Source organism: Aspergillus niger (genome assembly GCF_000002855.4).
Source record: "Aspergillus niger supercontig An04".
In the NCBI taxonomy this organism is placed as follows: domain Eukaryota; kingdom Fungi; phylum Ascomycota; class Eurotiomycetes; order Eurotiales; family Aspergillaceae; genus Aspergillus; species Aspergillus niger.
In genome coordinates this window covers 214,451-239,408 of record NT_166539.1, presented here as the reverse complement: position 1 = coordinate 239,408, position 24,958 = coordinate 214,451, and the positions used below count along the sequence as shown (strand labels likewise).

Here is a 24,958-nt window from a genome sequence, read left to right as displayed (position 1 = left end):
GTGTTTGCTGTAGGCAACCACAACCAACATCACTTAGTTAAAATTCAATACAAACTTCGGTAAGTAAGTAAGTGATTAGTAAAAGGGGGTCGTTGACGTTGGTTTTCAGCTAGCCATCATAACCGTCACCCTCCCCCATTCTCACTCGAGTTGAGTTTTCCACGGTAGATAAATGTGGGGATGAAGGTTGAATGGGCGGTGGTGGAAGCGGGTATATCGGTATCGAAAGATGGTGTGGTTGCCCTGCCCTACCTTCCTTACTAGGCGATGTTTCCTAGTCTCTCCTTTATCGTGGTACATACTTATCTTGGTACGGCCGATAGCCAGACAACACTTAGGAACCATCTACAGTTGGCCGTTGGTTGACTTGCTTGGTAAGCCATCAACGTGGATATGGATAAATGATTTCTTAGTTATTTGCAGGTGGTAGGAGATGTAGCCGTACCATATCGGGAGTTCCGCTGGATAGACTAGATCACTGTGATAGGTAGTGAGGAACCGGTGGGGCGCGGCTCGGTCGGGTTCATCGGCAATCGTGGATATAACTACAAAGTACTCTGTATACGGAGTACTACGGAGGTGATACTTACTTCGTATGTGAGTAAGTTTTTTTTATGGGGATAGTGTGATGTAGGCGAGTTATGTCCTACAGGGGAGGATGATGATCTCCGGGCTAATGTCGCGGTCCGTCGGATGGCGTTGGTGTCAGGGGTGGCGCCGTTTCAGGCATCAGAGGTTTGTAAGGGAAAGAAAAAAAGGGCTCAGCTTCGTGGAGGCCTGACCGGACTGGCACTAGTTTAGTTACTTAGCGTAGTAGACTTGACTAGTTATCAAGGTGAACTCCGTTCTATCTATCGTCATGACTATCGGAGCTGCTACCCGACGCGCAGGGGGGTGGCGGTGGGACTGTCAGGTACCCTACCTGCTCTACCTGAAGCAGGTTTTCCTTTCTGGATAACGCGTTCATGGCTGAATAGGGGCTAAGAAGGGATGGATGTTTGATTGATTAATTGGTTTCACTGATTCTTTTCGGATGTTTTATTTCAATTGTTGTTCTGTGGTATGGTATCTTTGGCCCCTTGCGAGATGTTCGCACGGCTCCTTCAATAATTGAAGCCGGAACACCATTATGTGGACCTGCGATGTCTATCGCGCTCATGATTCAAGATATCGTATGATCGTTATCTCATGCTATGAGACTCACCAACTCCGTGCTACCGCCAGCGTGGCTAGTGTTGGGTTAAAGCAGTGTAAATAGGACAGAAAAAGCCAAATAGCAAAAGGCGGCAGAAAAGAATAAACAGAAAAGACAGAAAAAGAAAATCCGGAGCACCCTATAATGATTTATTACCCTCGTGAGCTGTGATGTCGTGAAGTTTGTGAGGATGAGTCTCGAAGAATGTCAGGCGCTCGAGGCCCAACCATCCAGTCTTCCATGGCAAGCCATTCGCTCCAACTCCGCTCCGCCGCCTCAATCTCCGAATCTAGCGGTCCCTGTAAGGGACGTAGGAACGGAATTGTCTCGAGCGGAGGCATATCGTAATCCTTTTTCACGGCCGCCCAACCACCACTCTTCGCGGCGAAGAGGTAATTGCGCCGTTCCTGCTCGTGCAAAGGTCCAATGCCCGCACCCCATTCGTCTCCGAAAAACCCATGTAACACGCCAGGGAAATCCATTCCCGTGGCCACCAGGCGGCGGATGTATGGAATCAATGAAACAGACGGAGGTAGATTCGAGGCAGGTGAGGATGCAGAGGATTGGCTAGCGGCGGATCGTGATGGGTCGGCGTGAGAATTTACGACAGGGTTCGATTGCCATTGAAATGGGAGACGAATATTCAGAAAAGCGGAAAGTGCTTGGACCGCGTCGCTGTGTTGCGCATGATCTAGGAAGTATCGCTGGCAGTTTTGGTATCGAGGGTGCCATTGGAAGATGTCAAAGTTGTCGCCTGCAGACGCTTGGGCAAGTCCCACCATCGCAGCCGAGTTAGTTTGCTGGAAGTCATGCATTGGGAACTCGGACGAATGTTTACTCGGGTTTCGAGGGTTCCTGCTCAGAAAAGAGACTTAGTCATTTGCTTCACAACGGTTTGTCTTCACAATTGTCCAACGGAGCGATTGAAGCCGGAGATGAAGGGAACAGTGAAGTGAACGGCCCCATAGCAAAATACGGGGTAAGAATAGCAAGCGTCATGGGACTCAAGTGACTGAAAAGTCAATGGAGACCGTACCTGTTGGAGAATATACTCCGACCTCGACGGAGGAGAGAGACTCGATGTCGCGGGGTAGGAGTCGGGGAGGGCGATGGGGAGGAGCGAAACAGAGTCCTGATCGCAAAACCTAGTCCTCTACCCGAGTGAGATTCATTCATGGACATCTGCTAAGCGTGATTCCATTTATGAGGGGAGACAGACACAGCTCATGACAGAGCATGGGTCGAGGCCAAGGAGGGGAAAGAGAGAGCGGGTGGATGAGGTAGTTGGAGGGGGGGAGGCTTTATAGAAAGAGAGTCCATTGAAGAGATGAAACGGGGGGTATGCGACATACATAAATCCTCGGACCCAAAGAAAGGAAGAGGCAGTGAATTGAGAATGGAACGGCCGAAGAGAAAAAAAGAGTCAGATTGCGGAGCAGCGCTGGCAAGTGGACGTAAGTAGTCTTGTATATTGTTTGGGACCTGACGAGCGACTAGAACCAGAACGGGTGTACCCGATAGGGTCACGCAGGCAGTATCGGTCAACTTCTCGGTTTGGGTTGGGCTGGACTGGAAGTGAAAAAAGAGGGTGTGGTTCTCGAGAAACTGTATCATATAAATAAGAAGGTTCTGATACTTTCTTTTTTATTTTTATTTTTATCTTTCTTTTTTGGCATTTAATATTTCCTTTTATAATACTAATATTTCCCCCCTCTCTTTCTTTTTACAAGTTAAATTCGGGTTGATGGAATATTTTTTTTTAGGCCACAGCCAATAATGATTTTTTAGTGAGCAGCAAGCAATAAATCCCAGTGCTAAACCCTCCACCCCCAAACTAGGCAGTGGTCCGTTGGGAACAGGGCAACACTTGGTTTAGTTCTAAGCGGACTCTTACCCGTGGTAATCCATCACAGCGCATACCCGATCATGGTTATGAAGAAGGTTTAAGAATATAAAAAAAATACACATGAAAAGTAAGTAAAACAAATTGATAGATTTAAAAAGTAAAAACTAAATAAAATTGAAAGAAAAGAAATAAATGTGGAAAAATCATGTATTAGCTTCGTTACATCAAAATGACAAGACTGGTAGGATTTAATGATTCGCTTGTTTTTCCCCTGCCCAAAAATAAAAAGGCAAAAACCAGGTACGGCCATCTGAACCCGGGAAAGGGAGGGCAGACTAGTGTAGGGAAGGGTGGTGGTGGTGCCCCGTACCTTACTAGCAGCTCCGCCCTTAGCGGATGGCAAAACGCGCTGGTCATCGCGTGTCCTTTTGGGCCTGTGGACCCGGAAAAATGCTGATAGGCCCGTCGCTCAGATCGAAAGATATCCGTGCAGCTGCACATAGTCTCAAGTACTTACGTTTCGGCTTCTTAGCGGTGGTGTAGTAAGAGTAATAGTATCCCTCCATCGGTGGCTTCGACAGCGGTCAGATCTTGAGCTGTATCGCCTTCTGAAACTGCACCCGGCTCAGTTGGGTAAGCAGTGGGATGCCGGCGACGTCCTTCACACGCTGCGGTTGAATATCCGTGTAGTCGAGCAGAGTGCCCGGGCTGGACGATCAAGTCTCGTGAAGATGAATTCTACCAGGGTACCGCGAAGAAGAAATATAAGCAAAGAAGAAATATAAGGAAAGGGAAAAGAAAGAGGGAAACTGTGCGAGATGTGAGATCGTCCATCCCCGATCATAATCCGACCCAGTATCTGCCGCTGTATGCTGACGGTACCAGCCCTTTCCCGAGCCCCATACGTTACCGTGGTCGGTAACAATCATCCCCATCCATGCCAAATGATCACACGGTGCCCAGTTCATCGGGTTCAAGATGGCCAGTTTGAATGGCGATGAATTCCGGGGACTTCCCCATCACCAATCATCCGTCCTGTCAGCCATGTGTCCTTGGCACTGCCGTATCATCAACCCAACGAACCCTTCAGCTTCAGCTTCAGTATCCCGGTTCGCATCGCTTATCTTCGCGAAGGATGCGGTGTAAGTGGCGTTCCCATAGTCTCGTGTGCTAGTAGTATATGCGGCGGTCAGGAACCCCTTCCCTGGACTATCATCTGTGTGATAATGATTGATTTCCCTTGCCTTTCCTGTCTAGAACCCTTCGAGTCCAAGTCGCCTGGCAGCTGGACCGACAGATGCAAAAGGAGGAATTACTGTGCTAATGCATGTTGAAGTTTAGCGGGGTACAGCATCGACAGCTCAATGCCGTCCTGCTGTGCTATTCTATTCTATTCTTTTTCTTCTTTATGCTCGCCAATTGGTGTTCCTCTGGTGTCTATGAGGTCTTGTAATCAGCATTCTTATCTCTCACACCAGTGCCTTATTTTGTGAAATCCCGGAAGGCGCAAGCAGTAGCATAGTGAATCTGTAATAATCCACGGATCAGTATCAGGGATCAGACCTGCCAATTCATATAAGATGATGAGCTGGTCATCGACGACGACTCCAATTGACCGGCTGCGTGAAACACCTGCAGGCGCAGGACTGGTCTTCGACGTCTTCGTGGCCTCTCTACGACAATGACCTTGTCATGACTTTAGTCTTGACATCCTTCATGCAGAGTATCGGGAAGCTCGAATGATACTCTCTGATGCAAAATTGGGTGTAAACCAGAAAATGCCGAGCAGAATTAAGTCCGACCTGACTACCGACGAAAGGAAGAGTAAGACCGAGACAGCCAGCTGACCCGCAGTCATGCAGGTCAACTCTCACAGGGCTTGCTGGCAAGGGTAAGTAGGTATGGTAATTAATGTACCATACGGTCGGGCACTCGGTAAGGTTGTGGTCCCCGATCACTGACTTCCTTCTTCGAACTTCTCCCTCCCCGTGCGAGCTTCGTGGACGGGGTTCCCTGATTCAACTATCACTTCCGAACTGCTTCGGCGTCTCACCAGAAAGCATGAACTACTCGATTTCATGTGGATTCAGGCCACCAGTAAATCACCGAGCCTTTGCTAATCAATCACACTATAGGGCCCGCCTGGCTGCCTTCCAGCTCAACTAAGCTAATGTCACGAAATTTGCCACTCCGTGACGCCGCGGCCTTCTTGACACCAGCCCCAGATCCACTCACTGCAATAGCGAGGCCGTTTCTGCACCTTACTGGTCGAGCTACACCATTGGTAAGGTCGATGCGGTGATGACGTCCCGCCTTTGGCCAGGCTCTATTGATAATTTTCCTTATTCGGCCAGCTCGCATCCCAGCTGAGCTGATACAGGCAGAAGAATTTATGCGCGGCGAAAGAAGAAATTACTCGACTGATGTATCAGCTACTCTACCTAACCTGACTGAGATCTGGGATATGGCACAGCTGGTAACATGCTACTCTCCAGTAGAGCAACTCGTGGCCCCGATAGCAACATATGCACGCATGTCCACAGCATGAAACCGGGACAGCAAAGGAACGAAACCCCGGATGAGCGGTGTGAAAAGCATTCCAAAACAAGCACCAACCGGCTGTTCACACCTTGCGGCTTACGAGACGCCATGCTCATGGTGCAGGTGATATGCATTCGTCTTCCGGGCGGGCTTTGACAGATACCTGGCGAAACAATGTGGTGCGATGCAGCTGGGTCGTATCTCTGCACCGCGAACCATAACTCACTGTGGCTTACTTGGTCGGTGGCTTGATTATTATGTTACCGTTGGTGGATCTGAGATGGCATTTGCTTTTTCCCTTTCTAGATCCCGATGCGCATGGCTCCAAACAGGTTAAGTGCTTACAACATCAAAGTTGTCCAATGCATTTCGTGCGCTTAGCACGCCTTACCGCACAACACATCACGGAGTCAATGCGAGATAACCGTTGACCGCGTTGTCTGACACCGGTATCGTTGGGGTAGAGGCCACTTTCCATGTCAACCAGGAGAGGCTGATTCCAAGGGAAAACAATTCCGGGTGTTGACTGAAAAAGGAACGTTCAACCGTGTCCATCCAATATATTATTGACTTCCACCCTGGTGTACAGAGTATTCTGATTGGAAACCATGCAAGGTTGAGACCCCTTAATTCGCAACTTTTTGTTCCTTCTGGGGTTTTTTCGAATTACCGCCGACCTATCAATGGGGCAGCGTCACCACACCAATTCCCGGAATTCACAAAGAGTATGTATGCACGAGCACGTTCATCCTATCCACTATGGCAGTTCCAGGCCGTCCAATTGGCTGCTCGATAATCTAAAGCTGCATAATGCATTGTGCTCATGTTTGACTTCGCATGCGCTTTTGCCACCAAAAATTGACCCGTCGCGCGGCCGCAACCTGAGCGGAGAGAAACTAATGGAAGTGTGACATCTCACTTGGGGCAAGCAAATACGGGCTCGGAGCCGACAACCTCCAGGCAACTATTGGAGGTGGACACCATATGTAGGGGATGATCGGAGCTTACTTGGGTTATGCATGATTTTCTTTTACTCTTACCTTTTCCATGGGGTGTAAGTTACCGTTCGGCCGTGTATCTGAAACTTTCTTTTGGCCGGTTCGATTTATACTCTTGGGTATCCCTCTCCTTACCCATTCCCAGGAAGGATATCACCCTGACCGACTCAATCGGTACCTGCTTGTTCTTTGCCGACTGAGCTCATTCTAACTCACATAGCATAAAAGATCTTCGCCCACGATACTACCTACAGCAAACGAACAAATCTGGCCAGACGGCGACCCCGACGCCACAGCGATCGACATCACAGCCACGGCATCTTTTGCCACCGTGGCGGGGCAGTTCCTCCAGCCACATATTATTGCCACTAGTCTGCACTAGCCACAGATCTCTGCAAGGATCAAGGGTTTGCCAGCCACACTAGCTGTTGTTAGTGTAGCAATGTTGCAGATGTTGACCGAACGCTGATGCTGTCTCAAACGTGTGGCTCTGATCCGTCAGGGTGGATGAAGACTCCACTGGATGTTGTGGGCTGCTAGTACTAATAGTAAACAATAGTGACCAAAGGCCGCTTTACCGACCATCTATGTCTTTCTGATCGACGTTGTGATGACGGTCAAAATATTCGTTTACGCAGGTCTAAATACGATGATCATCAGAGAAAGATGCATCACCCCCTCATGAATAGGCTTTGACAGCCTAGCCCCGTGGTGTTCCATCCTGCATAACCGAAGCGTCAATAACAAGGCGTTTAAGCAAGGCTCACCTAATTGGTAGGAACGTGCAACGAGCCAAGATTACTCGGAAAAGTGCTAAAGGACTATTCGGGCTTTGATTAGAGTCACCCATCTCTGCCACGGTAGCCAGTGTGCAGTAGGGGAGTATCCCCGTTTGCGACGTAATGCTTTAACGCATTTCGACAGGAATCGCTTCACTGATGCTTCCTCGCGCATACTGGTGAATGTACAGCATCATGAAAATGCTCTTTCCTAATCCCGATCTACCCCTGGCTTCAGTGTAAAGGTACGAGAAGTTGCCTTTAACATCGTTTATCAATTCACAACTGTGCCGACGCATACTTTCTTCTAATGACGAACGCCGTGGAAACATTACGCTTGCTGAATTGATGCTAAATGTCTAGACTTTTACAAGTCTACAGTTTTGGTCTCTCCCTTGAATGTGGGTCATAGTGTGGAACAGCCTCCGAGACAGCCTCGTGATGATATCTACTGGCGCTTCTGCGACTCGAGCCAACTATATCAAGCAGCCCTGAACACGCCGTACTGAATTCTAGGCCCTCTAGTCTTTCGTTATGCGACATGCCAGGAACCGCATGGCCAGCCAGTAATACCCGATAGCTTACATTACCGAAGAGGGAGCCCAGCGGCTGGAGTCAGTACGTCGCGAGAGACTCCAGAGCCGCACTTGCGTTGGGTTTTCAGAACGTAGCATGTGCGTTCCTTGCTTTCATGTTCAACCGAGGCTTTACACCGACTTACCTTTTGAGAGCTCAGGTCAGACTAAATACCGAACCGCGCCGACAGGCCCAGGGTTCGGAAATCGGTGTGCACGAAGAACCATGAGCCTCATCCATAAGTATGTCAATTGTTCAATTCAGAGTGTGTAGCTCGCTGTCATCATGGGATATCCTTAGTAATGGAAGTTGACCCCTCCGGTCTCGGGTTCCAAGGACTCGTCCGCTGCAGGAAAGTCAGGTGTGTCTTGCCCACGGGTCTACGGCACCTCGAACATTTACTAACACCAATTGAAGGGATCTATTCACGAGTCAGGAACTCAATTAAGAGACTGTGATTGGCAGGCAATTGCTGAGCTATACTAAGGAGCTTACTTTAGGCTTGCCAATGATCATAGCATGTTCCCCAAGTTCTTACCCAGACAGCCTCCGGGGGACGATTCACCTCATGCTTATTCCGGGTAAACAATTAAATCACATGCCCCTCTTTCCTGAATGAGCGCATTTATACTCAATTCGAAACGAAACGGTCAATGGATCCTTGGGTCCAGCAATCCGTCCACCGCGGCAGACCAACCAACCACGATCGACGGATATGTTACGTACTTTACTCTGTACACATCCCCCCTGGCACTTCTCACGGCTCAAATTTGATGCTGAGCTGACCTTTTACTCCTTTTGTTAGATGTGTTACTATCCCCGTAGGAAAGGGGAAATTCAAAAAGGGAAGGATGATCGCCATCGGCCTAGTCGTCGGTCATATTTCCTTTCAAGCACTTGCACTCTGCCGCTTGATCGTAACAGATTACTGTTCTTTCGCCGGTTGGTAACATCTTCGTATGCTCGAGCTCAGACTGGGCCGATTACTAACTCCCACACCACATCCGATCCATCGGAAGTGCTATAGTAGATTTGTTCGGAGATCTCCGTCTTTTCTGAAGGAGTAGTAGTTTCTCATCTGTGCTTCGGCGTTCGGTGTGTACGCTGCTTTGACCATTTTAGCTTCCAAAGAACAGATATACGATTTCTCTTATGTCAAGTCATCTAGTCGCCGTACTTGTCATGTAGGCAACTGAACAGTGCAGGTGGCAGGTGAGTCAAGGCGCCGGGCTCGGGGTTCTGTCATGTTGCGACGCGTCATCGAGGTCGAGGGGTCATAGCTCGCTTACAACCGTATTACCAACTATGCGTACGACGCACTTACAATACTTCTATCAGTAAACTACAGTCAGGTTCCTGGATATTCGAGGGTACGAGTATAGTGTGTATAACTGTGCATAATATACTTCTCTCCAGGGTAAATGTATACCATCAAATCCCTGATATAACATCATATAATCATTGTTACTCTGCAAACCCATCGAACAATACTGAAAGTAATACAGATCGATCGGACCGGAACTGAATCTTACTAGTACCCGTACCGGCGATGGGACAGTATTTCCGACGGGCGATTCTTACCCACATATGCAAGATCGCCGCTCAGTGACCCCTCGCCCACGAAACTCTAATACTTTACTAGGTAGTAATTCCGGGCAGAGGTTCCTTGTGTAGAAGGGAGATGCGCAGAATGCGAGTCAGAAAGCTCTGATTCATTAAAGTACCCTGCATTGGTGAAAGCAAAACAGCACAGACTTTCCAGTAATAGTAATTGCCTTACTATTAATGATCTAACTAATCTGTCAATCAGCATTGACCATCACTATACCAAATGCTATTTTGATATTATCCCCTACTCTTCACATTTAATATATATATACTACCATATATACACAACAATACTAGTACCTCACAATTTCACCAAGCGAATCCCATGTGTCAAGGAATTACAATTCCGAGTACTCGGCTCCGGCGGTATACGTATGGTACTTTTCTCTCGGCCGGGAGAGAGCAAAAGAGAGAGAAAAAGAGAGACCTCGTCAGACAACCCGTTTCCGGTATCTCGTCGAGATTAACCTCACTTTTCATGGCCTCGTCCCCTTTCCAGATTTCCGAGATCCTCGTCTCGGGTGGGGAGATCGGCAAGGGGAAGAGTAAAAAAAAATCTCAGGGCCAAATGCACACAAGATCTCACATGGTATTTGGTCCTAATTCCGTCGCTTAAATCTTTTTTTATGGGTGGGGAGGTAAGAGAAAGTCACTTTGTGTGGTTCTCACTGTGGCCCTACCCTCCCTCCACCCATCCCATCTAGTCTACTCTGGGGAAAATCCCCCACTCTACAATTCGGATTATTAGATGTCCGTCAAGCCCCCAACTTGGTCCCATGGTTCGACTTGCCCTAGATGTGCGCCCAGGGCGGCCGTTTACCCTTGATCTGTCGGGCTTGATTGGCCTGTGTATTTGTGATCATGAGTATTTTTGGCTCCCAGATCGCTTTGACTAACAACGGCGAACGTCCGAGCACACCAATTTTGTCTGCTGCATATACTGTTTGAGGTATAACTCGGTTTTCTTGTGTCTCATGTAGTTTGAAGTCTGTCATGTTCGAGCTAGGTAGTAGGCCCGATGCTTATGGTTACACAGGGTCTCTCTGCTCGGACTTGATTACTTCATGGTTACTGGAGTGTATGGTATTGTAATTACGGAGACTTGTGCTTGGCAGGTACCGATAGGCTTTGACATGACTTCGAGCATAGTCTGGATCCTTTTATATACAGACTGGCCTCATGTGTGCATATATACTACTAGAAATATGGACGCTATCACACTTACACATCTAACTATGTTGTGGTTGTCTCTCATCCTCTTCAGGCACACCTCATCCTCTTCAGGCACACCTCAGCCTCGACGGGCAATGTCGATGGACAATATCATGTGACAATGCTTATATAATGCCACGTGACCCTCCGCGACGTCGTTCCAAACAAACGATTGAAGCTTTCCCCGGAAAGAACCGCTATCAAGGAGGCCAAGGCATGATGTCCAACGCTACATCAGCGCCGTGTTCAAGTGAACGTGTAATTTGAGCCCTATATATAGCTTTCTCTATTTGCTATGCACTCCGCACAGCCAGGTAATCTCGCGAAAATATCTGGAACATGACATCCTCCGAACAATGGGGGACATTCCTCCAACAATGTTTGCTCCACCGGATCGATGCCGCGGAGTTCAAGAACCTCACGCGGCTGCTGATGCAGCGCTATCCCATTGCTGAGGCTCAGCTGCTGGATGTGTTGCTGGAGACCCGCCTCGCAACGGGGATTAAATGGGATCCCCTGCCGCCTTTGTATATTGACTGTCTGTGCAAGATGGGGCTGGTGAGGACTTCGACCATGTTGAATTCACTGCTGAAGCATTCGTCTATTCATGATAAGTTGCAGTCGCCTGGTGGCTCGGAGGCTGTTCAGGGGAAACAGAAGCGGAAGTGTTATACCCTGATGACGGATATCAGGGTTGTTCAGGACGCTATGCTTTCTGTTTCGACGGGGACTGCTTTCAAGACTTTTGCCGAGGCGCTGAGTATCTTTGCGTCCATTGTGGATTGGATTCAGGCTGTTGTGGCTTGGCATAATAGCCATTTGGATACAAGTCATCAGACCGGCGGGTTGATGAGTTCTCCGGATGCTGTGTCGTTGTTTGAGAGTCTGGGGATTCTGCTTGCTGCGCTTTCGGGGACTGCTAAGGGTTTGGAGGTTCTTTCGGCGGATTCGCATGAAGGTATTGCACCGTCTTATTCTAGTGTCTAGGATTTACTGATGGTTTGATAGCGTTGAAGATAAAGCTTGGACAGGCTTTGTCGGCTTATCTTCCCCTCTGTGTGGAAGTATCCCTGCCGCTCCGCAACCGCTTGGATAGCTTGCAGAAGGAGTTCAATCTCTTTGGAGAGCCTCCGTCTAAGGCGTTGGATGTTTCCATGATGGAGAATGTGAACGTTAACGCGCTTCAGTTTGAGGACTCGGTCATGGACGGGCCTGTGATTAACTCGCGAGCAGGTCTCTATGTGTATATTAATGCGATGGTATTTCAGCTGCTGCACTGTTACTCGGATATTACTAACTGGATTCTAGCTTGTGGGCCGCCCCTTAGTGGATGACAGCATGCTGCTCAATTTCCTGTCAAATAGATACGGCGTGAGTAGGACCTCATGTTTATCACAGCATGTAGCTGACCATCGCAGGGACATTACCAAGTTCTTATCGAGGAGCTCATAACAGCTTCGTTCGATGTCCTATCGAATGCTAGCTACCGCAACGAGTCTAGCCGAACAATGTTCTTATTCCGCTCGTTTCTGGTGAACAAGCTTCCTACCTTCATTGCGGCCATGTTGGCAGCCTCTATTGTCTCGTTGCCGTTGCCGATGGAGCTTTGCATCAGCCATGCTTTGAGTCGGCTAGATCCAAACACCTTTCCATCATTCTCACAGATGTTTGCTATGCAAAGCAACACGGTCCTGTCCGACGTGCGACAAGAGTTCCTTTTTGCTTGTGCCTCGCACAAGCTGATCCCCGAGTCTAGTATCGAGCGCCTATTGGGCGAGAATCCAATGCAGACTCTCCCCGTCGGTGGCCCATACAACAAGGATGATCTTGTTTCGCAGATCAATGCCAACCCGGAGCGCGCAGAGCAGTTGATCAACGAGATTGAGTCGATGGAGGGCAATGCAGGTGCGATAGTGGGTGCTATTACAGAGGTAAGCCCTTCAAAATTTGTGGTTCAGTTCGATGCTAACGCATTTAGGTCATGCACCATCTCTGCAATCAAAAAGAGACCATGACATTGAAAAACATTTGCAACTCACTCTCTCGTCGGCCGCAGGCCCTGGATGTGATCTTGCTCTTCCGGAGCTTGAAGCAAGTACTACAACCACTTTGCGCTCTGCTAGACGCCTGGCACTGGGACGAGGACCAAGGCGAGAGCCAACCAGTCTACGACGAGTTCGGAAGCATTCTTCTGCTCGTGCTGACCTTCAAGTTCCGGTACGATCTACGACCGCAGGACATGGGAATCGGAGGTAGCAACTCCTTTGTCTTGCGACTGCTCGAGAATGGCTTCTGCAGCCAGAAGCTCGACGACCTCAGCGAGAAGCAGAACAAGAATCTTGGATCCTGGATCAACGCCCTATTCATGGCCGAGGGGATCAGCGAGGAGACTATGTCCGCGTGCAGTCCGCAAGAATTCTACCTGCTAGTGACAACACTCTTCAACCAGAGTCTAGGAGCCTGCGAAGCAGGAAAACTAGACTTCGACACCCTCAAGGGCGGCTTCGAATGTAAGCCCTGCACCCCTAACCCTCCCCCCTACTCCTGCCTCAAAGCTAACAACACCAGACCTCCTAGAACCCTTCCTCCTCCCATCCCTCATCCTCGCCCTAAACTGGCTCGGCAACCACATCTGGGAATCCGAAAGCGACCCCTCCATCCCACTCAAAGCCCTCCACTCCCTCATAAGCCCGAGCTCCATCTCCGGCGAAGCGAAAGAAATCCACCGAACAGTGCTAAACATCACCGCGCGCTCTCTCGAAGAACAACTCAAGAGCGTCCGCGCCCGCCAACCCGACGATACCATCAAACCCATCCTCGAGGCCCTGGACCCCCACCTCTCCTTTCAACGCAGCGGCAGCACCCACCGCAGCGAACTCGAGTCCTGGACTGCCCACACCCCCGGCGGCCTCCTCGCCAGCATTCGCAGCACCTTCCAATCGCTCATCCTCTGGAGCACCAGCCCCGACATGAGCATGGCCCCTCAATCCTACACCCACCGCCAATTCATCGCAGGCATCCACATCCAGGGCTCCATGCGCGTACTATGCGCCCTCATCGACGAACTCAAACTCCAAGCCACCACCTCCCCCACAAACGCTACAGGCAGCAGCGACCTCGCCCTCGACATCGCAGCTACCATGATCTGCGCGCCCCTGGCCGACTCCTTCGCCGTCGACCAAAACACTTACTCCCCCCATCACCACATGGACCCTACCAATACGAACAAAGAAATCCCCCCGCGCAACCCCATCCTCACCCCCCGCGGCGCCCTCTACCAACTGCACGAATCCGTCCCCAAAATCTGCGAAAAGGACCCCCTCCGCGCGGAAATCATCGTGCGGCTATGGCGCCGCGTCAACGCCGCGCTGACTCCGCCCTCGCAGCTAGACATGAACAATATCATTCAGAATATGCAGCTTGGTGTGGGCGTGGGCGGACCGGGACAAATGGACCTGGATACGTCTGGGGCGGGCGGCCACGAGGAGGAGAGTACGATCAACCAAATGCTGGATAATGCTGTCGCGGCGGGGATGGATGGTAGCGGGGGAGCAGGAGGTATGGGAGGCATGGGAAGTGGAGGGTTGGATACCAGTATTGATGATGTGTTGAATGCGGCGGATATGGCGGTGGGGAATCCGGAGTTTTTAGATTTGGATATGGAGGGGTTGTTTTAGATTAGTATTAGTGTGTGGTGGTGTTATTTTCATTGTTAGTGGTGTTGTGACCGTTTGGGAATAGTGGTATGGTTGGGATGAGTACTCGTGGAGTACATATTCAAGTATGTTAGAAGTGGTCTCGAGTATTATATATCCATTCAAATGTCCATTAAGTTGGTTTAGCTCCTGCAGTATAACAGTAGTCTCATCTCTCTCATTCTATTTCCTTCAATCCAATTGGATTCCACTACTGCAGTTTCTATGACTACCCACTAGTCACTTGTCTTCTTCCCCTGGAGAACAAGCATTAGAGACATATTGTATTGTATTGAGATCTACGGGTATCTATACCTGGTGCAAATTCTGATAAGCTAAATTTGTCATTCCCAGCAAACGGAGTGGAGGGAAAGTATGGATGGATGAACCACGTAATTGGTTGACTGAAACTAAGATCTAAGAGGAGATAAGGAGGAGGTCTGGTGTCTATCTAGTAATGTAGCATTACACAAATGTTGAAGCAATGATATTGTCTATCTAGCTTGAAATAGGAAACAGGAAAAGGAAAAGGAAAAGGAAAAGAAAAAGACAAAAAAGTAAAAGAAAAAGAAAAAGGAAGAGAGAAACCTGGCTATGACAATATCCCGTGCTTTTCAAGATGCCCTCGACCTGGTAGATAAGAGAAGCGACACCAACTCATCCGTGTGCACGTCTTCCCCTGGATTCCTTTTAGCAGCTTCAATGTACTTCTCAGTAATAGGAATGTCAGGATGATCCTCCAAGAATATATCAATTGTGTTCAAACTTGCTCTTTCCACGATCAACTCGACTGCTGCCTCAGTAGTGGGCAACGGTACCCGATGCTGCATGCAGACTCGAATGAATCCGTCGAACGGGTAGACCAGCGTGAACCATTCATGCTGGAAGACGGATGGAAACATCTCCAGCATTTCAAAAGATACATCGAAATAGGCATACTGAAAGAGAACCCCCGCTGCCTGCGCCAGAGTAAATGGGTTAAGCTCAGTATCCTGCCACATTGCTTCCCAGACCGTGCTCAGGTTGAGGTCACGGCGTTGTTCCAGAAGCAATCTTAGAGCCCTGATGTTCTGATTTAGGATTTTAGTTTTAATAGCATAAATCAAGATGTCCTCTGTAATTGGCACTGCTTCTGGTTCTAGGCGAGTCAGAAGTAGGTTGATGGATTCGTACGGGTGAAATCCAGACAAGGAAGCTTTGACCACTTCTTCTGTGATCAAGGCTTGGTTCTTCTGTCTGTCGAGCAGGATCCTCAGTGCACCGCAGTCCCTTGCAGCTTTTACCACTATCTTTGGCGTCACTGGAAAATCCGGTTTCTTTCTGTAAATGACATCCAGAGCATGGGAGCCACCAGCAACTGTTTCCACTAGCCCCTCATCCACATCCACAAGCTGTCGATCCAGAAGCATCTTCAGTACCATTGCTCCGTGCATCCGGTCATTTGTTATTTTGTGGATCATTTTTTCGATTGGAAGGCTGTCACACCGTCGATCCAACAGCAGACTCATGGTGCTAGGGAGAGTACATGCCGCTTCCAACAGTCGATCAGTTACCGGAAAATCTGGCCATCTCTCCAAGATAAATGTGAGCACATATTCTGATTGGGAATGCTCTCCATCCGCAATTGACACCAATACATCATCTGAAATGGGAAGACTGTCACCTCGAAGTTCAAATAGATACTCGATCAAGGTTTGTCCATGCACAAAATTGTCGGCTACAGAGCGTAAAGTCTTCCCTGTGATTGGAATATCAGAGTCACCGGCGTTGTTCACCAGAAGCTCCAACATTTCCCGGCTGTGATTTGCAGCAGCGGTGCATAATATCTGCTCGGTGACCACAAAGCCCACTTGCTGTCTGCGCAAGAGCGTCTTCATCATCCCTAAGCCTTCGTTACGGTTTTGTACAACCTCCTGAATGATCTCACCATCAATGACGGTGTCCTGTCCACACTCATCAAGCAACACCTCCATGATCTCAGAGCCTATTAGCCTGTTTCCTGCAGCAGCCAGGAGGACCTCTTTATCGATAGCCGCCCCGGTATCTCGTCTGCTTAGAAGTAGCCTAAACGTCTGCGGATCACATGTCGATTTGGCGGTTGTAATCAAAACATTTCGGGTGACTTGGATTTCCTCGCCACGCTCCCGCAGAAGCAGCTCCATCGCTTCTTTCTCTCCCCTTGCGAAAGCTCCAACACATTGCTCGTCCAACACAAAATCGTTCATCCGCCTCTTCAAAACGGCAATTGCCGCATCACTATTGGTTGTCTTCATCAGGTCCCGCATCAATGATGGAGTGAGTTTTATATCCGCGTCACACTTACTCAAAAGCAAGTGCATGATTTTTTCGCCGCAGATTCCATTCTCCAGCACAGCTTTTAACAACTTCTCAGTTATCTTAACACCCATTTTTTCTTTTCGATCCAGAAAGCAGCTTATTACTATGTGGCCCGATATCACATTGTGAGCTGCGCTTTCAACTAGGAAGCTATCAATTATCCTATGCGATGCTCTTGATCGATCACGCAAAGCACCCTTGTCCCAAAGTAGGTCCAACATATTCGCCAACTTCCCTTTGTCAGCCTCGGTGGTTTCAACGAACATTAGCATCAGTCCAGTCATTCTTCGTGGTATCTCATCCACTTTATTCAGTAACAACTGTAGGACCTCCAGGCGGTTTTCTGACGCGGCCGCAAGCAATGTATTTTCAGGGCTATCAAGAGGTGGCCCCAGGGGATCTGCGCCTTTTGCAAGCAACGTTTCAACAGTTGATATAAGTCCTCGTTGTGATGCAGAGCTCAGAGGCGGTTGCAGCTCCTCGAATGATTGATACCACTTGTAATCCCGCTCAAAAGAAGCCAAGCGTACCCAATTGAAGTAAACATCACGCTCGGTGAACAGGCGGTCAACCTTCTCCTGGAGACCGGTAGGTTTGGCATGCAGATCCCTTAATTCGGCCAGATGATGGTCCCAATATTTCGCAGCGTATATCAGAAGTGGCTGCTGCCCGGCGGTGGTCTTGGTTAGGATCTCAGTGTTTTCGAGCAGACAGTCGATCGTTCGATTTGCTATGGCCTCATGACCAGACATGACCGAGAATTGATACCAGTGACCCTCGACTTCGTTGCGTACCAAAAACTCCTTTACGGAGAAATGTGCCAGTCTCACAGTATCATCGGAGATACTCACAGTGACTAGAGAAGTAGTGCAGGTCGTTACGACGTCTTCTGGAAAGCGGAAAGACACAACAGCCGCGACAGTCTTCAAATCCATCGGGACGGCAGAGAAACTAAGCCAAATTAATATTGTGCGAGCTGCTTGCCGATCATCTTCTGATAGCCTTTCGAGGGTATCCTTATAGGTATCCTCGAGTGTGACTGGAATTGAATCAAGAGCCTTGTGGAGCGCATCCTCAGTCTTGGACTTTTCAAGCCGCCTTATCTGCAGATCAGCCCAGCGAAAGCGCCTGCTCATTAGTTTTGCGTTAATCGGGCTGTACATATGTGTTGACTAATGTGACGTACCGTTCCGGAATATCAAGCAATTTCTCTAGAATCCGCCTTTTAACCGACTCGCCCCATTCACGCAACCTGCCATGAGTAACTTGAGCACGGACGAAAGTCTCCACATCTTGGCCCAATCCAAGCTCCATATCCACGCTTTGATATCGTTCCAACCTTGAGCGTATATCAGGCTCTGGTCGACTGGTGGCAAGAATGTGTATTCTGATTCGATGCTTCTCTAGCAATTCTTCGAGAAATTGTAAGAGAGACCTCCGTTCGTCGTTTCCGGTCACGGGACACTCATCTAGGGCATCAAGGATTAGGAAAAACTCGCTCTGAGAGGTTCCCAACACTATGTCGAGGATATCGGCAAATTTCTGCAGTTGGGGCTTGCTGCCTCGGTTGCAATGTTCTTCCCAGAGCTTGATTATAGATGCAGGAAGTGCTCGCGGCATGAATTGTCGCAATATGGACCTGATCATGTTGTACACCTTCTGTGTTTCGTCATTGCTGAACTGAAAGTACCAGTAAGCAAATTTTCTTGATGGATCAGACCTGCAGAATTCCTCGATGTCCTGGATAACTGTAGAACAAAGAACCGATTTTCCGCAGCCGACTTTCGTAAAAAAGATCATTAGATATGATTGCATAGAGATTAAGGGAACATACCTGCTCCATAAAGCCAACAGATCTTTCCAGGTGTGATCTTCCACTCTTTATACTCGGGCAGGTTGAGAAACCAATTCCCCGTGTTTGACGCCCGGTGGCCTTGAGTATTATTATGTGGATCTGAAAAGGATGCCGTGGACAACCAGTCGAGAATTTCTCGGTCTTGCAAGCCTGCTGATATCAGTGCATGTCCTTCTCTGGTACCTAGCGTATCCCTTACTCCTAGTGTGCGATTGAATGATCTTCAGTTCTTCAATAGCCTTGTCAATTACATCGAGCATGCCTTCGGCTTGTTCCCTGCGGTCTGTAATATTAAGCAAGGCCTCATCTTTCTTGCTCTTGGAAAATGGATGGTGGTAGTACCTAGAGCTTCCGTAAGATCTGCCCACTTTCGAACAGCCTGCTCTTTCTTTTCGACAGCTTCCTTGAGTTCCTTAAACGGCTTCTGAACAAGGGCCGTGATGCTTTTCAATGTACGAGCTTTGAGTTTATCAGGATTTACCACCATATGGAAAACCACCATCTAAACCACATACCAGCTTTGCTTTCATTTTCTGCTTTCTTCACCTCCACGGTGTACTGAAGAACGGCAGTGTAGACTTCAACCAGAGCGTCTTCTAATCCTTCATCACTTTCCGCTTTTCTTTCTCGATAGTGATTGTCCACGATCGCATAGTAGGAAAGGATTCCGGCTAGATACTCGGCTGCGTGGAAGATTTCATCCCGGCGTTCAATGTCATTTTTGATTATCGACAACCCAATCGAAACGACCGACCATGCACTTGACGCTGAGCCTGATTGTTAGTATATATGCATACAGTCCCGAACCTTGTATAGGTCAATGTGTAGTAACGTACCATGACCAGTCGGATCAAAAGAGACCAGTCTAGTGACAAGATCCTGCGCCTGCAAGGCATGTAGAATGATGCTTTTTGCGGAATCGCGGACGTTGATATGCCCACCGTCGCGCTTGCGAATCTTGAGTCCACCTTTTTTGTACTCGCGGTATTTTTCTTCAGTGGACTTGAGCACACTTTCGAGAGCATCCGTGATAGGGAGGGGCCTCTCCAAACCCAGAGCCTTTCGGTCATTCTCGTTTAGCTTTTCTCCGGCCACTTCCCAAAGGTTTGCTCTTTGCGAAGTAGATTCTGCTTCTTGCGTAGAGGAAACTTCAACATCGTGGTTTGCTACGACGTGATCGCGAGCTTTTGTGCTCGGGGATAAATTGAGCTGTTCGTCATGCTTCTCAAGACGACCATGCCGATTTCTCTTTGAAAAGTTGAGTTTTGCACAGAGTCTGAGAAACATTCTGGGAAACCTTCTGGGCTGCTGTTTCCTCGTCCAGAGTCGAACTCGTTCAGGTTGAGATGGGTGAAATGGAAGGAACGAGGCTGACGGTCAGCCCCGCTCGAGGTATCTGTTGCGGCGAACACCTGGCTTGCATATACTAAGAGTAGTAGCCTCGAGCAGGCGGCAAAAATTATTTCCTCATTGGTGCATATGGTTCAAGTTTCAGTTTTGCTTTTTCTGTCCATAGAGGAAGAGTCCTGGATTAACACTTACAGATATATACTTCATGGCATATACTTTAACAATATTATATATTCAGGCAACTAGTATTAGAGGAAAGTCGCTGCTTGTCATAGTTATTTTATCCATTTACTTCCGCTGGTCGGTTAGATTGCTCTCACTTGTCTATAGATGTATCTTAACTACCTTATTTATTAACTACTACGCTTACTTATGACAAATAGGAGACTATATAATGTCAAAGCGATTGACAGAAGGTCAAAAACGCTTTTCGTGCTGATATATTTACTGTAGTCAGGCACACCTCTTACCTACCAACCAACCACCATCATGAGATCTAGATAGATCAAGCACATAGTACTTTCGAATCCGCCCCTACCCTTTATCTGAGGCTTCGTTTTTCTAATCACTCCATTACTTATATATTTATATATATTGGTCCTAATCCAGCTGCTTCAAATGTATGTGGCAGCTATGTAGGTAGTACTACGCCCTGCCTGGTAGCAGGGCTTCCCAACTCTGTTGAATCATCCCAATCTAGAAAATAGACAAATCCTGTATAGAATTCAGAAAACCTATACCGGTAAATATTTACAGCCTAAGTTATCTTTCTTTTGCATACCCCAGGGTCAGATCTCTATCTATTCCATTTAAACTGTGTAGTTATCTCTACAATTCCTTATGCAGGAGGGTGATTTTCAAGGTTAACTCTAGGTTTAATTGTCTATGTAGAAAATATCCAAGAAATCATTTAGAGACTGCGTTTCCAATTTTCTATCATAGAAGATAGACCCTACCTTGGGTCCATTATCTTACTTTTCCTAGACTATCTTCGTGGAGTGTCCCAGAGTAGGTGTCTGTAACGTAATCATATCTGTAGTCACTAAGGAGAGGGCCCCAAGCCTCTTCTTAGACAAACAGGACCTTCCTAGAGATGTTCTACCATTACGCCACTGCAGGCGATCAAAACAGATATATCACGCCTTCTATCTGGAGAGCAGACGAGAGATATATCTCCCAACATAGAATAAATAGTTTGCCTTCTGACTTAACTACAATTTTTAAACTGAAGATAACTAACCATAACCACCTGATTGTAATTGACATTGGCCGATATATTTCGAACCCACCTCCAAGGACTAATACGTAACTAACGAACTAGTAGTTGACTTTCACTGATCGTTCCTTTTACCAATCAATTATAAGTGGAATGCTTCCTTGATTGCCCTCACCATTTCTTGTTCAGTGTCGCCTGAAATTTTATGTTGTACGTTTGTGCTGGGCACCTAGTACTCACATATATATACATATTGTATCCTTCCACATAACAGACCATGCGTGCAAACAGCCCACTACTAGTGAATCACAGATATTCCTACCCCTCAGGACTTTTTAATTCTATGGAAGCGATATAATGATTACCAGAAGATATATTACCTTGCTCGCTAGTTGGAGGACAGGGATGAGGCCCTTCTATAGTCATAGTCACGTTACTAGACTGCCCGGTCTATTTAAACTTCAGTCGAAGTGATCATCTCCACCAGATCCGAATTTCCCACACATTTTACTAAGCACAGAGTTTGTCACGTATATATTGATTTGCTCTTGATATTATACAACAGTCCTCATCCACCTTGGTGCTATTAAGTTACTAGAAGTTATGGAGGAATGGAGAAAGCTAGCCTAGGTAGGTTTACTTTATACTCATTCTTCCTAGACTCTCGACCGAAGTGTGGAATTATATATGGCAATGGCTGATTCAGTGAGTTTGTTATCAAACAAAAGATGCACAAGGCTTATGTATTCTTGTCAATAGCAGGTGGTGGGCGTAGAATGGAGCGATTTTGTTGCATGTCTACTGCTAGCGTGTAGGTGGGCGTCGTGATGCGCCATTAGTGGGGATATACTACTATCAAAATTATATATGAAAGTTCATTTGGTGGCAGCGTTTACTAATTGCTTGAATAGTAAGTTAAGTATCTACTGTAGGGATATCTTACTATTAGTCGCAAGGAATGAAGCGAGAATATACATTTGGATGTGTCTTTACTACTAGCCGCCAATATATATTGGAGCCCGTGGTGGATATCGAACGCAGTTAGTAAACAGCCTATAGTGGCATATATTATTGTCCACAACTATGCAGGTCCGCAGTCGCGTCCTTAGCGGAATTATATGCTTGCAATAATTGTTTCTATATCGAGACGCGCACGCAGGCATATAGCCATCCGAGGTATTGGCTGCGCGACGCGTCACATCTGCCCGATCACAAGCAATAAAGTGGCAGCATTATAGGATATGAAGATCAGAAGTCCAGACAGCGGTGAATAGTCCTTCATGCAGAGGGCAAACAATGAAGCCTGTCACAATGAGCCAGAGGATTCTTCAGCCCGCGGACAAACAAGGAGCAAGGAGCCTAGGCCCTGACAAGCATTGACATATGCCAGCCTCATGTACAAGGTACCTGGGGGTACTTTCACCCCGCAGAAACACGACTGGTTGCCAAAAGAGAAAGTACCCGATGTGACAATGCAGTCAAGTCACACCGCACGTGAAAGGGCAGAAGAACGTGCGCGTCGAAGCGATCATTGGCTAATGGGGCGAAAATAATCCCACGAGTAAAGCTGCATGGTTTGGTTAGCGTGCATGGCACTAGGCTGCTTATCCGAGTTGGGAAGTGAGCGAGGCATCCTGAATGGCTCGTGCTTCTTTTTATATTGTTTGCCGGTATGCACCTGCTGCAGTAGCTGTTCTTCTAGCATGGGTCTAATCTGCAAATTCTTCCTAGGGACCCCGATAATGTTGCTGGTTTGGGTAAGTTGGTCCCCGACAAAAGGCACCGACCTACTTCACATACCGACATGCGGCGTATTTCCGTCGGTATTTCTTCTTCTGGACCTATCAATAGTCGGCGGACATTTGCCCTTCCCTGGTTTCGAGGGACACGGCTGGCGTGGCAGTGGCGGCAGAGGTAATATTCTTCAGCGCACATTGGTTTCTTCCTCGGGCTATCCTGCAGCGTAACATTGACGGCCTTACATTTCCCAGTCGTAAAACCCTCAACCGTAAAGGCAGATACTAACCTTTAGCCCATTGCGGAGAAGGCCTAAAGGTCGGATAGTTGGGGTATATAGCTTAGGCATAAGCCGTCGGGGATATATGGCTCGTGCTTGCCTTCCCGACCTCCCGAAGGTCTAATCTAATCCTTTAGATTGTGATGTCAAAAGCGACGCTTAGTACTCCGTAGGGACGACGTATACCGTGCTCAGCTTCAACTACACATGATATTGATCGAGCAATGGATCGCCGTGGCTCGGTGAATGAAGCTAGCGCGACCGGCACTGGCTAGAGCAAACTGACAGCTACCAATCGGTTAGTCCCTCACGAAAGAGGAAAAAGAAAATGGATGGCACGCTGATCCTGGAGCTGAAATGCCTGTCCAGGCAACCTGGCGCCTCCACCCGCTATATCATGCATGCATCTGAAAATCCTGCCTCATTGTGAGACTAGACGACGCATCCACGAAGTAGTCCGGACGCCACGACAGAAGAAAACAGATAGCTACCTACTAGTTGGATCCAGGCTACATGCAGGTCCTGAAGAATTTAATCGCGCGGGCGAGCGGTAATGCACAAAGCGTTCCAATGCCAAAAAGCAAGTTGGACGTACTTTGTTAAGCCATTTGTATGATGCTAATTCTGGTTCTTCAGACGGCCGTGCGCTCGTGCGAAAATCAAAGCATTGAGAACATGAGTGGAGAGGCACGGGGCAATGACTGGAAGGATATACCGCTAATTCGCTCTTTGGTCTGAAGAGGTATAATTGGCGATGAGGATCCACTTAGTCTGCTGTGCGTTGTCGGCGAATCGGTCATCCTAGTGTCAGGGAGCATGGATTTGATCTATCTACTCCGTGCTCGATATGCTGTCACCGGAAATGTCAGTGTAGGAGTCATTGTGGATCTGATCAGCCATTCGAGCGTGCGCTGTCATGCACTGTGAGCCAGGATACAATGGCCGTCGATCTAGGCGCACGAGATGCCAGATCCTGTCAACCATGACGGCTGGTGTGTACTCCAGGCCACGAGCAGTCACATAGACCAGACGCGAGCACTCGATCTCAACTACCGGGAAGAGGGCTCCACATTTGTGACTTGATCAGATTGATCCAGTAAATGCTCTGTCGGCAGCACGGTTCCACAGGTTCTCAGATAGATGGCCGATTCTCCGCAAACTGAGTAGCGAGTACGGCGTACCATGGGAATAACAACTCGCTCTGTTTCACGTCTCTATTAGCGACCGAAGATCCAGATGTGCTCGATTGTGGGCCGATGGGGCGGGAGCGTAAAGGGATTATTGGCGGGCGTGCAGTTAGCCAGGAGGAAGAGCCGGCCGTGGCACATTGCTCGTAGACAAACAGCAGGAGAACGAGATACAGGAGGCGAATAGCAAGATCGAGCAAGGAGGACGATCAGTGTGATGTGATGGTCGGAAATGAAATCCAAGGAAGTGATGAAGAAAGTATATCTTGGGATGGCCAGCCAAACAGCTCAAACCACCTGATCCGACACGTGAGGGTTCCTGAGATCTCAGGCAGCCGCGCAGGAACGAAAAAGAAAGAAGCAAACTGCCTTCCAAAGGAGACAGACACGGTGAAATTCCCCCTTCCTTATCCCCCTGAGATAATAAGGCTACTCTAGCTAGGTATCGGGTCATCTACACGATCCCTACCCACGATCCTACTGAAAAGTCCTACATTCATCCACGCCCGCGACAGACGGATCCTCTCTCCCTCCCCGACGCGACGC

General features: G+C 48.2%; 5 protein-coding genes across 5 annotated transcripts; 2 read left to right on the top strand and 3 right to left on the bottom strand.

The window, feature by feature from the left end:
• Positions 1 to 935, top strand: An04g00940 (hypothetical protein [truncated ORF]; the record flags this gene model as incomplete). Its single annotated transcript, XM_059747291.1, has 5 exons — positions 1 to 59; positions 352 to 374; positions 488 to 601; positions 653 to 735; positions 891 to 935. Coding segments are annotated over 5 exons (324 nt in total), but the record flags the coding sequence as incomplete, so codon positions are not given.
• Positions 936 to 1,347: 412 nt separating this feature from the next.
• On the bottom strand, positions 1,348 to 2,371 carry An04g00930 (uncharacterized protein; the record flags this gene model as incomplete). Its single annotated transcript, XM_001401421.3, has 2 exons — positions 1,348 to 2,050; positions 2,232 to 2,371. 2 exons carry the CDS (start codon positions 2,369 to 2,371, stop codon positions 1,348 to 1,350), a joined length of 843 nt encoding a protein of 280 aa, XP_001401458.3.
• Positions 2,372 to 10,243: 7,872 nt separating this feature from the next.
• Positions 10,244 to 10,538, bottom strand: An04g00920 (hypothetical protein; the record flags this gene model as incomplete). Its single annotated transcript, XM_059747290.1, has 2 exons — positions 10,244 to 10,272; positions 10,364 to 10,538. The coding sequence occupies 2 exons, from the start codon at positions 10,536 to 10,538 to the stop codon at positions 10,244 to 10,246; spliced, it is 204 nt and encodes a 67-aa protein (XP_059600459.1).
• Positions 10,539 to 11,094: 556 nt separating this feature from the next.
• On the top strand, positions 11,095 to 14,432 carry An04g00910 (uncharacterized protein; the record flags this gene model as incomplete). The annotated part of the gene is made up of 6 exons (XM_059747289.1): positions 11,095 to 11,713; positions 11,764 to 12,014; positions 12,064 to 12,126; positions 12,174 to 12,686; positions 12,734 to 13,149; positions 13,253 to 14,432. The coding sequence occupies 6 exons, from the start codon at positions 11,095 to 11,097 to the stop codon at positions 14,430 to 14,432; spliced, it is 3,042 nt and encodes a 1,013-aa protein (XP_059600458.1).
• A 632-nt stretch (positions 14,433 to 15,064) lies between these two features.
• An04g00900 (uncharacterized protein) lies at positions 15,065 to 21,634 on the bottom strand (the record flags this gene model as incomplete). Its single annotated transcript, XM_059747288.1, has 15 exons — positions 15,065 to 17,915; positions 17,974 to 18,568; positions 18,622 to 18,792; positions 18,842 to 18,925; positions 18,985 to 19,101; positions 19,158 to 19,415; positions 19,479 to 19,890; positions 20,185 to 20,207; positions 20,313 to 20,316; positions 20,467 to 20,488; positions 20,531 to 20,553; positions 20,968 to 21,008; positions 21,282 to 21,301; positions 21,384 to 21,437; positions 21,531 to 21,634. 15 exons carry the CDS (start codon positions 21,632 to 21,634, stop codon positions 15,065 to 15,067), a joined length of 4,779 nt encoding a protein of 1,592 aa, XP_059600457.1.
• Positions 21,635 to 24,958: the final 3,324 nt, after the last annotated feature.